The sequence below is a fragment of the Zosterops lateralis genome (genome assembly GCF_965231275.1).
Source record: "Zosterops lateralis genome assembly, chromosome: 11".
Classification (NCBI taxonomy): Eukaryota; Metazoa; Chordata; class Aves; order Passeriformes; family Zosteropidae; genus Zosterops; species Zosterops lateralis.
This window is the reverse complement of record NC_139771.1, coordinates 1,807,388-1,822,627: the sequence shown is the minus strand read 5'-3', so window position 1 is coordinate 1,822,627 and position 15,240 is coordinate 1,807,388. Positions and strand designations below refer to the sequence as shown.

Genomic DNA, 15,240 nt, shown 5'->3' with positions numbered 1-15,240 from the left:
CTTCTATAGTAAGAAGGAAGTGTAGTTGAGCCCTTAACATGAGTCCACTAACTTCAATTAATTTGGCCCATGAACATGAGCTACAACTTTACTTCATTCTGCAAGCCTGCAAATGAAATTTGAATTTTAGAGGAGAGCTTTAGGAAGCCAAATGCCTATTCCCTGATTCTATCTGGTACACATCACCACCTTAGTAGGGATTGACTTTATGCTCTCATACACTTTCAAAAAACATGACTGAAGAGCACACAGGATCAAGAGAGAAAAGGCCCAAAAGATTTTGGTTTGCATAAACCCTTTGTACAGTGCCTAGTTTAGCTGGAGCTACACTGAGAAATTCAAAAGTATTACCTTATTCCCAAACCAAAGGGGAGCACTTCATGTGTGTAACAGTGAAGAGGAATATCTGGACCAGAGAAGACAAACAGATCAATGGCACTGAGAATGAAAAAAATATTCTTGATACTGACCAGACAGACACACCTAAATATAGAATTTAGATCTAGATTCCAGAATTTAAAGTTTGATTCTAAGCAGTTTTCCAGATTTTTTTCCAATTATGTAGTAGTAAATCCATGACTTCTGTACCTGTTTTGTATGGCAGTCTTCTATTAGAAGAATCTTCTTCTGGATATAGTACAGGCATCATTCCAGCATGAACCATTAGAGCAACAATGCCATTCTCCAGTGGCCTCTGACATTTGACCTGCCCTGCAATCACCAGCTCCCTAAGGGTAATCAGAATGGGAATGAGCATCTAGGTAAGATTTAGGCCTAAGGTCTTGTTTAATTTCAAGATCAACTTCTATGTTTTCTTCCTCATTAGCTTCCCTATTTTACTTTGTGAAATTTGGATCAATCAGGGCATGATATTGATCAGATATGGTAGGAGGACAACTGTAATTTCCAATGTCTTGGATCAAAAACCAACACTGGTCTGAGAATCAAATACCATGTCTAGATGGATGAAAGGGGATACCATTAAAAAAGTGATACATAAAGGAACTAAACACAGAGCTGTCCTTACAACCCAGAAGGGCAGCTGCATTTCTTAATGTGAGAGGAAACATATCTGTTTATCAAATTCAAAACACAAGACTGCTGACAGCAGCAGAAGGCCTTGTAGAAGCTGTTCCCCACTGCCCTTCAAGCAGTCAGGTTGCATTTTCTTAGTGGACAAACACAATTCTGATTCTACCCCCAGAATGGAGTAAGGAATTTGAGTTTCTTCTCTGGAATGTATTAACCCTAAATAAAAACGGAACCTTCCATTAGGCTAACAGAACTCTAGAAATAAAAGGAAATGTTACAAGATTTTAGGAGGTGCTGAAACATGTTTTGAAGTTTTATTACAAAAATATATTTGCAAACATACAAAATTTTGGATGAAAAAATGCTCATTCTTAAACATTTATGCAATAACTTAATAACTGCAAACATACATAGGTGCTATAAAACCCACACCATACCAAAAACGTTAATGATGCAGTATCTACATTTTTTGACTTACAATTATTCCGGTTTCCAGAAATCTTTCCTGAAGCTCCCCTTTCCCCATGGTCTTCACATTGAAAGAACATGCAAATGGCTACAACTGGTGCATATGCAGAAGTGATAAAACTCAGAAATTACTAAAAGCACATAATGCACATTAAAAAACCTAACTAACCATATGTCCATACACTGAATAGATAAAAATAAATACACCACCAGATCAGAGATACTGCGATTTTTCCAACTTGAAGTGAAAGGAAGATATTGCATCTTAACATTTTTGCAACATTGCCAGACAAAAATGAGGTGATACATATTGCACACATTCCTCTTGTTAAGATATGCTGTACAAAGCAACCCAAAATACCTGGCAAAAAGGTGGCTGATTTGCTTGGAATACTTTTAAAAACCATGATGTCCCAAATTAAAGTTTGCTTTCCAAAACATTTCAGAAATTCTATCAGTGACTACACACAGCATAATGGGTTTCAGAAATAAACCAAAATGAAGCAATTAGAAATGCAAGCAAAAATTATACATCCAGCAGCGAGTGTTTAAATATTGAGTATTTATACACAGAATTACACATTTTATATTAAATCAGGATGAATCACTTGACATTTTTTATCACTCATTCTGCAAATCTTGTTTAATTTGGAAAGATATTCTGCTCCTGAAGTTAATAGCTGTTAGGCACCTTTCGTATAAACTTTGCATTGTTAAATAACAACAGATACAGTCTAACTACAAAACTGAGAATTTTGATTTTCCTTAACAATTCAGTAGATGTAGGTTTTAAAACTGTCTTTGATTAAGGAAAAAGTAAAATTCCAAACTTAAACCTAAAGTAACTTAACGTGAGCCACAAAAATCATGCTTAGATAATAATTAATTTGGGGAGTGTAGTCTGAACTAACCACCTTTTGATTCCCAGAAAGAATAGATAAAATCCCCATTAAGCCAGAAGTTAAAAAAAAAAGTCACTTGAAAATGGTCACAATCATTTCCTGTGATGTCCCAAGGTAACTTGCTACACACTGGTTATCCCTACATGCAGATAACACAAATCAAGCATTTCAACAAACTGGTCATTTCAAACTCATACAAAATTTTTTTAAAAAATTACAGAAAAAAGAAGCTTTTAAATACATAGTCCACATTAAAAAAAAATCAGATTTTACACTGTAATTGAGCTTGTGTTTTACAATGAACTTTTAATTAAAGGAGTTTATCTGTTAGAGCCACTCCCCTGGCACTTGTCACACCTCTGCAGAGGAGGGTTCCTGTGCCTGCTGGCCCCAGGCAGAGGTTGGAACAAACACGTGCATTTGTTCAAGGCGTGAAGTTTGCTGTGCACACTACGATTTCAACTCTGGTTCTCTGCCAGTTCACTTGGAAAGCTTGGGCAGGGAAGCAAACCAACAACCTGTTGCTACCAGGACACTACAAAACCAAAGTGAAGTAAGGATTGGCCAATTGCTTGTTTCCAGCTGACCAGGAACCCTCACAAGGATATTCAAAGTATTATTAGTTTTGTATGTGGCTGAAGAACTTAAAAGTACAACTCCTTCCTATCATTTCTATAGATCTTTGGATATGACTATGTTTAGCAAACAGTGCCAAAGTGCACTGTCAGCTGCCAACATTTTTTATTCTTACAAACTTTTATCAAATCTTTCTTTGAAGAACCCACAAGCTGTCCATGAGAAGTGACAAATTATGGACTCCATCTTTGCTAAATCCAGGTAAGAGCAACCCTCTATTTGGCTTAGGCTGTCCATTTTTGTTCAGAGGAACTGCTCAATGGTTTTTCCCTTACAGTGAAACTTTTCCTAGAAGTCCAACAGAAAATCAGTTCAAACCTTCAATCTAACTTGAGCCTCACTGTTTATATCCATACACAGTATTGTAACTCCAGATTTTATGGAAGAAGCTCCTATCTTCCTTAACAAAGTCTGAGTTTGTATTGCTGAATTCAAATGCTACCATTAAATCCAATATATTTCTTGATGAATGCACATTAGCATCTTTCCCTGAATCTTGCACATTTTTCTAACAATATACTATATATTTTAACTGGAAACACTGAACTCAAATGCTAAGAAGAGCTTTTCAGAAGGCAGGTAGTGCTAAACAAAATATATTTTCCACTAAAAAGCTAGGAAAAAAACTAAAATAGATCAAATACATAAAAATGTAAATATTTGTTGTATCTAAAACATCCTGATTTGCTAACAAGTCACAATTAAAGCTCAATTACTAGTTTCCAATGAAAAGGCCATGCACCTTGACTACATCAACATTTACTAATCCTTAGGATATCTATACTTACATATATGTTGTAAGGAGCCAAACAATATTTTTCTTCATATTTCAATAGTGCTTGAGGGAAAAGAATGAAGCAGTGCATCATAACTCACTACAGATTATCTCTTTACTCAACAACCCAACACTTTTCTACTGAAAAAGCATCCTTTAAAACTACTTTTGCTGGAGAAGGTTGGGACCTGAACTCAGATTAATTACCTTTGCATGCCTTTAAGAAATAAATAAAACCCATGGGTAAACCAACACAGCAGCATAAGAAAGTATAATTAAAAATTTTCTGATTTCAAATGGGAAATACCCAGTTAAATTTTTAGTAAATAGTGACTTACTAAATCACATATACAAAGCAGTAACATTTTAATTAGATAAACTTCAGACTATTAAGTGTGCACTAATAATTTGGGGAGAGGGCAACAGAAGAAAAGCATGCATTTGCTTCCCATCTGCACAATTTTCAGCACTGCAGTTCCAATACAACTGAGGAGTGAAGGCCAACTACGGTGTGGTCCATCCTTAAGCTAAAAGGGAACAAAACATTTAAGTTTAATCAAACACTGCTGAACAGGAAGAGAGTCTTCCAGTGGTGGTCTCCTAACTATAAATTTAAAATGAGAACTTCAACATGCAACTACTTTGTTGCTTAAAAACAAAAAAGGTACAATCACTGAGGATTTTGCATATTTCAAATTTTGCCTTTTTAGAGAAAATGGCCTTACTCACTTGGGGCTTTTATGTCAGTAATGCAGAAACAAATAAAATTCATTAAATATTGAAAGGATGAATTTATATGCATTAGCTAGAGATTGCCAATGTATTGAGCTAATCACATTTTCAGACCTTTTTTCAAAGATTTAACTCCAATGGCCTGGCTTCCAGACCCTTTCCTTCTCCACATCTGCCAGCTTAATCACAAGGCATTTTGCTCTCATTTTCTTTAGTCCTTCAAACTGGAACTAGGTTCCCACAACTCAATTTGGTTCTGGGTTGCTGTAGTGTACTATACTGTGCATTTGCTGGTTGAAATAGTTTTGAGTCTGTAATCCTCAAACAGTGAATACAGCCAGGAATGAGAGCCAGAACAAACATTTGCACATTCACTTAATGCTAATGAGAGCTCAAATGCAACTTAAGTCCCTTATCCAACTAAAAAAAGGTTTGCTGGTGATGATCACAGTGAAAACCTAGATCATTCTGAGAACATTACTTTCATAAGTATTTAAGGAATAATCTTTCCTAACACGTTCAAATTCAAGACATTGAAAACTAAATATTCTTTTACAAAAATATCAGTTTTATAGATGAGGCATAATTGTTTCTGAAATGAACATATTTTAAGTAGATTCTGCTTCAGTTATAGCTTAATGTTGTCTCTACTCTTGGTGAGGACTTGCAAGTAGACTTCATGGATAGTGCTGAGAAAACGGGAATCATTCTGCAGGAAAAATAGAAACATATTAGAAACATTAGTGAAAAGATGCAAAAAAAAGTTTAATTTGTGATAAGGATTCCTTGCAGCTGATAAGGGAAGGAGCTATGTGCCTGCACAGAAGGTGCTTTTGGAGCACACACAGGCTATGAACTACGAAGCTGGGCAGCAGCTGAAGCCATCACTAGGCACTCTGGATGTTCAGACAGACAGGGCTCACTGTGTCAGCCTGGCCACATTTTGCTTCCCTCCAGAGTCTGAACCATTGCCTTAGGCATAAAGCATCCCATTCTGTGTACAGGCTCCCAAGTCAAGTCTGCCTGAGTGTCAGATGTGATGGTGTTTGTCAGGCAGACCAGCCCAACTAGGACTGCAATGTGCTCAACAAGAATTCCCATGTCAAAGCATGACTGGGAAGTGAATTGGCTTAATGTATGGACAATATTTACAAATATTTTTTGAGTCTAATTCCTTCAAATGACAAATTACAAAACTGGTGTCTAATCAGTTAGCTTGAGGGTGTAATACTCTCTTCACAAGATCTGAACAGCAATTCATGTCCTGCTTAGAGTGGTGTGCTAAGTACACCCATGCCTCACGATATGCCTATTTTGGTCTTCATTCAGCTTTCTCTCTGTTAAGACTGTAGACAAATATCTCTTTTAGCTCTCTAAAATCACCACTCAGAATATTGACAGGTGAGCTCAGTTCCAAGATTAGTTTTAAGTCTTTAATTAGAAAACCCATACACACCAGTAGAAGAAAAGGTTATGTAAAATAAAACAGATAAATCAGGCAACTTGACGATGGGATCTGGTAATGACCTTTTTGGTCCTAACAACTTGTCACTGGGAAGATATTGTTTGTTATTTTTAGACTTGCATTTTGAGTATAAGCTCTACTAACACCAGCATGGACTGAGCAAGAGAATCCTGAGGTAAGAAAGAACTGTTTGTCATTCATGGCAATTTCACCATGACATTAGAGGTCAAAATCATCTCAATGCACAGCTGCTCCCAACATCACAGATTTAATTCAACAGAACGTTTTAGTCCCTAAAAATAGCAGAGCTAAAACTTTGCAATTTCCATTTCAAAGAAACACTCTAAAAGTAAAGATGAGGAAAGGTTCTAGGGAACTGAAAACAGGAAAGCTTTCCTTGGGGAAGTGGAACACTTAGAGCAAAATCAACTCCCCCCCCACCAGCTTCTACTAGTGCAAGTTACTCCTCACTTGCCTACAATTTCATATGGATGTGAAAGGACACATCCCAGGTACTCTGTTCTTCTAAGTCTTCCACTTCTCAACCAAAAGGAACAAGCTGTGCCGTACTCTGTGTACAGTGTGGAGTAATCTGCTCCTTCCAACAGAAAAGAACATCTTTTGTAATCTTTCAGGGCAAAAGGAGTTACAGGGGTACAGAATTGTCAGTGCTGCCTTCTGTGCTTGGAACCCCATCCCTCCGAAACTGAGCTCTGTATAGACACTACCTTTATTAGATGTATCAGTGCTTCTTGAAGCTGAGACCTGCTGAGAACAGTAGGAGGGGTGGTCTGAATTTCTGTTGTTCCAAGTGTTAAAGGCGAAGAAGAACCAGCTTTATTCTCCACTTCAGCGGCTTTTGTAGCTGATTGCTGAAACACACTTGGAGACAAGAGCACTGAAGGCGTTACTGTCGTTGTGGCTGTAACAAATTGTGGAGGTGCAACCTGTAAAAGAACAAAAAATAAGCACTGTGTTCAGTAAGAATGAATGATGCTGTAAAGGCTGGAGAGATGAACATAAAGAAAATGAAATAAATTGCAGCCACAATTATTCAGTCAGATATTGCAGAACAGCTGCTCTTAATAAAGAAATATCTATCTATGAGGATTAGTACCAACAGTACTTCTCATTTTCAAAGCTGAAGAAGGTAGCAGCCTTGAACATTCTTGTATGCAGACTCCTTCCTACTCATGTGGTTGCTATCTTCCAGAATTTTTAAAACATAACACACACAACAAAAGTTGAGCTTTTCACCAAAGTAACCAAAGGAGCCTGTATCTGTTTTGCAAATTATTTTCCTTAAGAGTTTTCAGGAAGTCCAGTCCTGCTTCCTGCACCCCCACTTCTACGGTCTCCCACAAATACTCTACTTCAAATTTGAAGTGTATCTCAAACATATTTAGAGACTCTGAATTACAATTAAAGCATTGGAGTACACTGGAATATTCTTGTTCTGTTTTCCCTTGGGAGGATGTGGGATGGAAATATTTTGAGGACCATCTTCCCACCTCATTGTTCCACAGGTCTGTCTCCATTTCATTACAAAAATGAACATACTACCATTACCACTTTTTCTTTTAAACATAAATTGCACATTTTTAGGAATATTACTTTTGCAGCAACCAGACATGAATAAATGTCCTATTTGAGTAACTCTGACATCTCCTGGTAACTGCAATTGTTACTTGTGCTGATAATTTGTGTCTTGCTCAGCCTTCCAGGATGACAAACGTGGTGGGAAAAAAAAAAAAAAAAAAGAAAATTAAGAAGCCAATCTCACTGCACAGAAAAGCAACATTAAATGTGATTTGTAAAGACATTTGATATCTCAGCAGAAAGAGCCCCCCTTGGATAACCAACAATCTTCAAAGGAAAAAGCCCTCCAAAGCCATCTAAAACTAATGTGTATAAAATAACATCAACAGCAGCAGATCTAGAAAATTGATTTTCTTGTAGTCAAAACTGTGAAGACTCACAGCATGGGACTCAGCTGAAGACAATGTGTTTAGACTGACAGTTTACTATACAACATGCACATTTCTTACAATTCCCAAATCCATATAAAATGCTTTTAATTAGGTAGTTATTTACTAACTGGGTCAGGAACAGACTGTAGAGATAATTTTATAGCAGCCCAGTAGCTAAAACAGAATTTTATTTCAAGCAGGGCCATTTTTTCCCTTCACAATCAGATCTGGGCATGCTACTAAAACTGGAGAGCAAGTTTGACAAGAATGAGGCGAGAGATCTGCAAAAGGAGTGAGTGCATAAGGGAAAAGTAGAATTAAAATCCAGATGGTGTCCTAAAACGCATACATAACAAAAAGGTAATTAAAACTAGTTCTTGAACACTTGACTATAATCAAGTTATTCTGTAACTGCAACCCGAAACTTAAAATTGTCATTATTTTAAACTGTTACTCAAGGCAGTTCTAAGAATCTTAAATGTGCTTTTAGCTTGCTAATAGTTGCTATTACAAGTTCTGCAATGGCAATTACTTGGGTTTTTTTTTCTCCATCTCTGATTCTTTCTACTTTGTATCTTTTCAGGAAAACAGAGACACAGTAAGTCAAGGACTGCATTTTAAGCCTCTGGGGTGTTTAACCTTGGACCAAGGCTAATAGACCCTGCTACAATATTATGACATTAGTACTCCCTGCTTGCAACATAAAAAAACCCCAGTTCAAACTCAGCGCAAGGCTGCAAATCCAAAAATGCAGCCCACAAACAATAAGAGGGATTGTACAGGAGCAGTGCATTGACAGCAACTCCCCCTTCCTCCAGTACAGTTCTGTTTCATAACAGCTCCTTAAATATGGTCAGTGGGTAGTCACTATTTGAGATATCAACTGGGTACTGCCGCTGGGTTTTTTCCCCTAAGAAAACTCCTAAGACAAATTAGCAGAGGTACTTATCCACTTACTTGACTTGATTTAGACAAAGTTTTCGGCTGTGGAAATACTTCTGATTCCTTATTTTGTTGTACAGTCTGAGTTAAGGGAAAAAAAAAAGCAAAATTCACAGGTTACCATCCACAGCTTCATTTCTAGAGGTAGTTCTCTGTTTTTAAGAAAGCCACAAAAATGCAAATTTCAACAGATTTTAGATATATGTTGATCAATTTTGTACAACTGATATAATCAATGGGAAGCTGGAAAAAGGAAAAATCTGAATTTATGCTTTCAATATTATGGCAAACATAAAAAGCCATATCTCAATGTAGCCCACAGGTACCCACAGAAGTGGGTCAAAACTGAAGGAGTACAAAACATTCATAGCAAAATATTCAGAAAAAGGAAATTGTTAATTGTATACTTTCAAATAAGGTACAGGATAGACTTCCACCACATCCACCTCTCATCACAGTGCTCAGCCTGCAACCTTCTGTCCCTTCTCAGATCCCCAGCTCTGAGCAGTACTTTTTTGACACAAGTACAGATGAAATCTTTAGGACTTATTCACCCACTAACAGCTCCAGTTTGAAAAACCTCCTCCTCTAGACAGGTTGTCACTCACAGCAGCTGCTAATGATACACAACTAATGGAACTGGATTTTTAACTTAGCCATTCCACCAATACCACACAGTGCAATATCTTCAGACAGCTAACATATAACAACACAGTTTTCAAGGGAAAAAATACATGTTGTTAGTCTAAAGCTTCATGGATATCAAAGCCCACTGAATACCTGAAGGGGAGAGATTATCTTGCTGTTCAAGGTTGATGGCTTACTGTGAGATTCTTTGAAGCTTTCTGGTGTTGCAAGTTGGCCAACCGAGGCAGAGATGTTTGGTGTTAAGGGAGGCTTAGGGAGAGACTGCTGCTGTGTTTGGTCGTGCTGTGGGGTCAACCTGAGTTTCTGGAGAAGATCAACACTTGTATGAGATGCATTTGAGACAGTCCCTGTGTTTGCTGTAGTCAAGGGTGCTATGAGCTGGCTTTGGCCAGCCATTAGGTTCTGTGGAGCGTGGTTCACTTCAGATGGCGGCTGATTCACCAGAGGGGATATGGGCTTGGCAGCTTGCTGCATAACTTGCATTATACTGTTGCTTTGTTTGAGGCCAGGAAGCATCTGAGCAGGGGCAGCTTCCATTGTCGAGGCTGAATTAAGAACAGGGCTTAAACGAACTGAATAGCTTGAAACGTTTTTCATATCAGGCTGGGAAGCTGAAGCTGGAGGTATTATCATAGGTGTTAAACAGTCCTGCTGATTGGCACTGGGTTTAACGTTCAGACTTTCAGATTTTCCCAGGGATTGCTGTGTTACTGGTGACTGGTCAAAGGAAAAAGGCAAAAGCAAACTGTGCTGCTCTCTGGCAGATGCATCTGTCTGCAGCTTCTCCATTCTCTCTGGATTGGGATATGGAGCTGCAGGCTGTTCCTTTTGGACAGAGGTTCCAAATAGTTCCTCCAAAGTCAGATGCTTCTGCCTTGACTGAAATGGCTAAAAAGAAGGGAGAAGGAAGTTTTCAATTTAGAACTAGACACAGCACTGTGCAACTCACACAGTCTATTACAAATTCAAAGAAGTTAGGACAGACAACTAGGTAAAATGCATGTAAAATACAGTTTGGGTATCAAGGGTGCCCTATTCACAGGAATTTTGAAATCCATTTAATTTATGAGGAACATCCTGGCTATGTATGTCTTTTCCTTAGAGCCATCTCAGGATGGTCTCTGCACTAGTAGTCAGGAAGGAGGATGGCTATGGATTCTGTCAGGAACATGGCACCTGCCATCATCCATCAGCCCTAACTACACAAGGCACTCTAGGGAAGTGGAGAGAAAAACATGCACGTTGAAAAAATCCTCACAGAATTTACAGAACTGAAAATAGTTAAATGGCCTAAAAGATGGGAAAGGAACAAAAAGCAGAAGCTGCACAATTGAACTAGCAATACATGCCTAGACAGTTTCCCTGTCCTAGTGCAGTAGATGTTACAATAGGTAAGAGAATTTATATAAACTTAAATGTGTATCTCCTTGAAAAGTGTGTATGTGTACACATTTACATCTACCAGTCTCTCCCAAAAAATATACATCTAGCCTACAACACTGACATTATTAGAAAATTATCATTTCGAGAATATCATATTTTGCTGAAAATATTTTAAAATGTGTTTCGGTAAAGAGAAAAGAAACAGCTATTAACACCAATGATTTCAAAATTTTCCTTTTCTTTTTTTGAGGTTACACAGAATCAGAAGTTATGTAAAGCAGCTGGACTGAAATGTAACATTCTGTTCAGAAGACTGAATGGCCTGAAGCACAATTCCAGTGTATTCTGAAGGTATGTCTAAACAAAGATGCTACTTCACAATGACAACTACTGCACCATGACATTGCTCTGATGATGGCTCTGATTTCCCTAGCACAGAAAACAGCAGCCAAGGCACAGCAGCAGCACAGGTGCCACACAAATAGCCCAACAAGAACCCCTTGAGCTTGAAGTCACACTGTCTTTTGCCCAGGTTACTCATCTCTACTGTCACTGCTACACTCAATTTTAGCTGGTTAAAGTCTGGCACCCTTTCATTTTGGGGCTGGGACATTCTATAGTTCATAAACCTTGTTAATTATATTAGGAATATTATCCTAGAAAGTTGTTCTTTCCCCACTGATCCTACTGTTCTGCAGACCCATCCTTCAACCATAAAGATTCCATAAAGAGAAAAATCACTGTTCCAGATAATTACAAACTCAGCTGTTCACTACAGTATGATTAATTGACCAGCCCTCCTTTATTAATACATTACAATAGTGAAGTAATAAACTGAAATCTCTACCATGCCCTGATCCAAGTCAGACTGGATAGTCTCAAACATCAAGTTACTTTCCACTATGGAGTACAAAACACCTCTTTTGCCTTGTACACCTTGGTTGAGGTGTACTTTGAGCACATCATCAACTCAGTCTGCTTATGAAGACCCTTATCAGGGGCTGCATAAAAGCCACGAGATCACTTTATGTGATAGGAATAGAATGCTTCTGCTGCTGCTCAGAGGGTTTCTCCAGAAATTATTTCAGATAAATTAAGCTTTATAATCTCAGCTCTGCTAATTCATGGTTCAGTACCAGTGTTCAGTACCATGGTTCAGTTTTGCTGGCACAGAAGCATTTCATGATACAGCTGATTTTAATTTTGAATTGCCAAGTTACAACACTTAACTACACAATATCATACAGAAGACATTTATTTTTATTCCCAAATGTGCGGTATCTTTAGCATGAGATGAAGTTAATCAACATGCAAGTGTGACATTTTGGAGGGAATTTAGCAATCTCACTGTACTTATCATATGCACACTATTTTTTGACTTCACTGGTCATCTGTTTTAATTAGATGAAAAATGTATTTTTATAGTTGAAATTGAATTTTTTTCCAGTAGTCTCTCAGTTGCCCATGTTACTAAAAATGTGGCTCAGAACTAAGGCATTCAAGATATATTTGAACCCAGTTAACTGGTTTTACAGAACTATCACTTACATTACCCAATTAATTTTTCCAGTATCTCTGCAGCTATTATCTTAAATACCTCAACAGAATTAAAAATATGACATTTTACATGTTCTGTAAATCAACTTTCCCTTTTAATTACTTCAGAGCAATTTGTCAGAATCTTTCCAGTTTTTCCTTTACTAGTTAATTGATTCCTGTTCTGCAATTCCATGCACTGTCAGGTGGAGCATTTCAGCTGATTTTGTAGAGTCTACATGGAATGAGCCAAAGAAAACACGTGCTTTGAAAGCAAAGCCTCAGGCAGCCCTGGTGCCAGGTCTCCAGACATGGCATGCAGCAAGCAGAGTTGCCTGCCAGGGGTCACTCCATCACTGACCCAAAACCAGAGGGGCTGCTCGGGGGTTGGAAGGGCTGTGATAGAAATAATCCCAGCAAACTCCCCATCCCTCATTTTAATTCACTGACTGTTACTACCCTACCCCTAAATCAGATTCTTGCTGCCCAGCCCCAACCCAAACTAGGAACTATGACTACTCCTCCAAGCTGTGTATTTTATCTGCAAGTACTAAGTGCAAATGTCCCCATGCTTTCCTAAGGGATTTAATTTCTTGATCACGGTGATTTACTGCATCAGAAGCACCCTACCTAAGCAAGGCAGGGAGAGGAGTTTTCCATGGGGCATTTCTGAGGAGCACCAGCAGTGCCCGTCCCGTGCCCACTGGGTGGCACTGCAAGCAGGTCCATGGCCCTTCCCTGTTACAGGCAATTCAGTTGCTGCACAGTTTACTCACTTTCCCCCCTAAATTTACCTCTACAAAGTCTTGTATGAAGCCCTGGCTCCCTTGTGCAGGACCACAGCTGTGGCTTCGAGGAACAGACAAACCTTCAGTAAATGTCTGAGACAGAAGACCAGGGCTTGAGATCCTGACTGCTGGGCATGGCCATCTTTTCTTGCTTCTTGTCTCTCCATGTACACATTACCACGGACTGACTTCTTTCAGGAGCCAAGCTGGCCCATTTCAACATGGATATTCACAGCAGTGTGGACACAGCCTCTTATTTTTAAAATGCTAAGTCAAAAGACAGAATTTAGGGTCCTAAAAGTCTTCAAACTCATTTGTTTAGCGATAATACACTGGGCAAACACTGAAGGCATCTTAAGAAAAAAATCAATTGTGGTACCAAAACAAAGTACTAAATGCAAAAAACACCCTTGTTTAGGGTTGGATGAAACATACCTGCTCTTGCACTTGTAATGAAGGCTTCTGTTCTAAAGGCTCTGTGCTTTCTGGCTTAGGAGGATTTGAATTCTGTTGCATTCCAGAACTTGATAAAATACCTAGGTCATTAATCTGATTCTGAAGAGGGAAAGAAATGAAAAAAAATTAATATAAATACATGAGTTTTAGTCTACATTTACTCACTATACAGTCCTGTTTATATGGCAGTTGGGACCGAAATACAGATGATCTACAAAGCACTGATTTCTGTAAGACACTGTGGAATTGGAAATCATAGGAAATAAAAATCATACCAAGACATCCAGAATCCGGTATACACTCATAAAGCTTTTACTCTATACTATAAGAAAAACCCAAGAAAATACAACTGGCTTTATACTTTTCACCAAGAATGAAAACAATACATTAAAGAAAAGGTGGGCTTTTCACATCCTGTATCTGCATTGGCTGCTAACAGAGATGTTTGCTACACTTCATTCAATCAGGAACCCAAACCAGAACTGCTTAGAAAAAAAAAAATCCTGTCAGAAAGCACTCTAAGTGGATGGAAAGGCAGCTTGTCACTGACTTATTTCCACCAGATTTAACCCATCATGTACATTTATTTTCCAGGTGTTAATTTGGTTTTGTGTGAACAAGACAAAACCATGCAAGAGAGTTGCATTGTAACTTATCATGTTTCAGATGGAGTTGACTTTCAACTTTAATAAACATATGAATAAACAATTATTACCATTAAAATCACCAGTGGAAAAACCCAGACTGTAGAATAATCCAGCTTTCAATGGGTAAATTACACTTGATGCATATGAAAAAGCTCAGCCATTGGAACAACACATTGCTCTGGTATCTTACCCAATGCAGTAAAATATGAGTTAAACTTTTTAGCAATGAATTAAAAAGCAATCTGAGCTTTAGTCTTTTGTTTTCAAATTTTAACTGGAAGCAATAAATCAAAACAAAATCAAGCCTATATATTGTGATTTAAGGACAGAGAAGAGAAGTAGACTCTGGCACCTTTGACTTTTAGCCACTAACTTGAAGGTCAAAACTCCTTGTGCCTGAAATGCTGAAGGCCTTTTAGTTATAAAATCAGGAAAGGCAGAGCTTTCTTTTCACTGAAGGATAAGCTGCAGTATGTTTTCCTGCTCTTACTGAAATACACAGACAAAACCACACTATAAAAAGCATCCATTCACTTCATAAAAAAAAAAAAAAAATCTCAGAGTTCATTCACTTTCACATATGGGCTCAATGTAGTGTGTACTTGAAGGATTAAGCTGATTTGGAATCCTAGATTAAATCACTCAGACCTTCATAAATCTCTTTTTCACTCCCTCTGCCCCCTTCTCATGCTGACACTCTGCCAATCTCATGTGGGCTGCACACAAGGATTACTGTATGATCCATCTGGAATGTACCAGAAGGTAAGTACTTTCTGCTCCTAAATACAAATTCATGCATAATTACCAAGTGCCATTAAAAAAAAAAAAAATTAAGACAGGAAAGGTCTCTCAAGAAGCCA

At 38.0% G+C, this 15,240-nt stretch overlaps 1 protein-coding gene across 3 annotated transcripts in view; it reads right to left on the bottom strand.

The window, feature by feature from the left end:
- Nucleotides 1–1,327: 1,327 nt before the first annotated feature.
- Nucleotides 1,328–15,240, bottom strand: part of DCP1A (decapping mRNA 1A) — a 31,730-nt gene continuing 17,817 nt past the window's right edge. The window contains exons 6-10 of one of the 3 annotated variants that reach the window (XM_083869495.1): nucleotides 13,713–13,832; nucleotides 9,703–10,458; nucleotides 8,938–9,003; nucleotides 6,739–6,957; nucleotides 1,328–5,254 (exon numbers count right to left, since the gene is read on the bottom strand). In XM_083869495.1, the coding sequence (XP_083725621.1) occupies nucleotides 5,174–5,254; nucleotides 6,739–6,957; nucleotides 8,938–9,003; nucleotides 9,703–10,458; nucleotides 13,713–13,832 (1,242 nt within the window). In that variant the 3' untranslated portion in view covers nucleotides 1,328–5,173. Of the gene's footprint in view, nucleotides 5,255–6,738; nucleotides 6,958–8,937; nucleotides 9,004–9,702; nucleotides 10,459–13,712; nucleotides 13,833–15,240 lie in introns of those variants that run through there. The other 2 variants (XM_083869496.1, XM_083869497.1) reach the window with 2 other exon arrangements.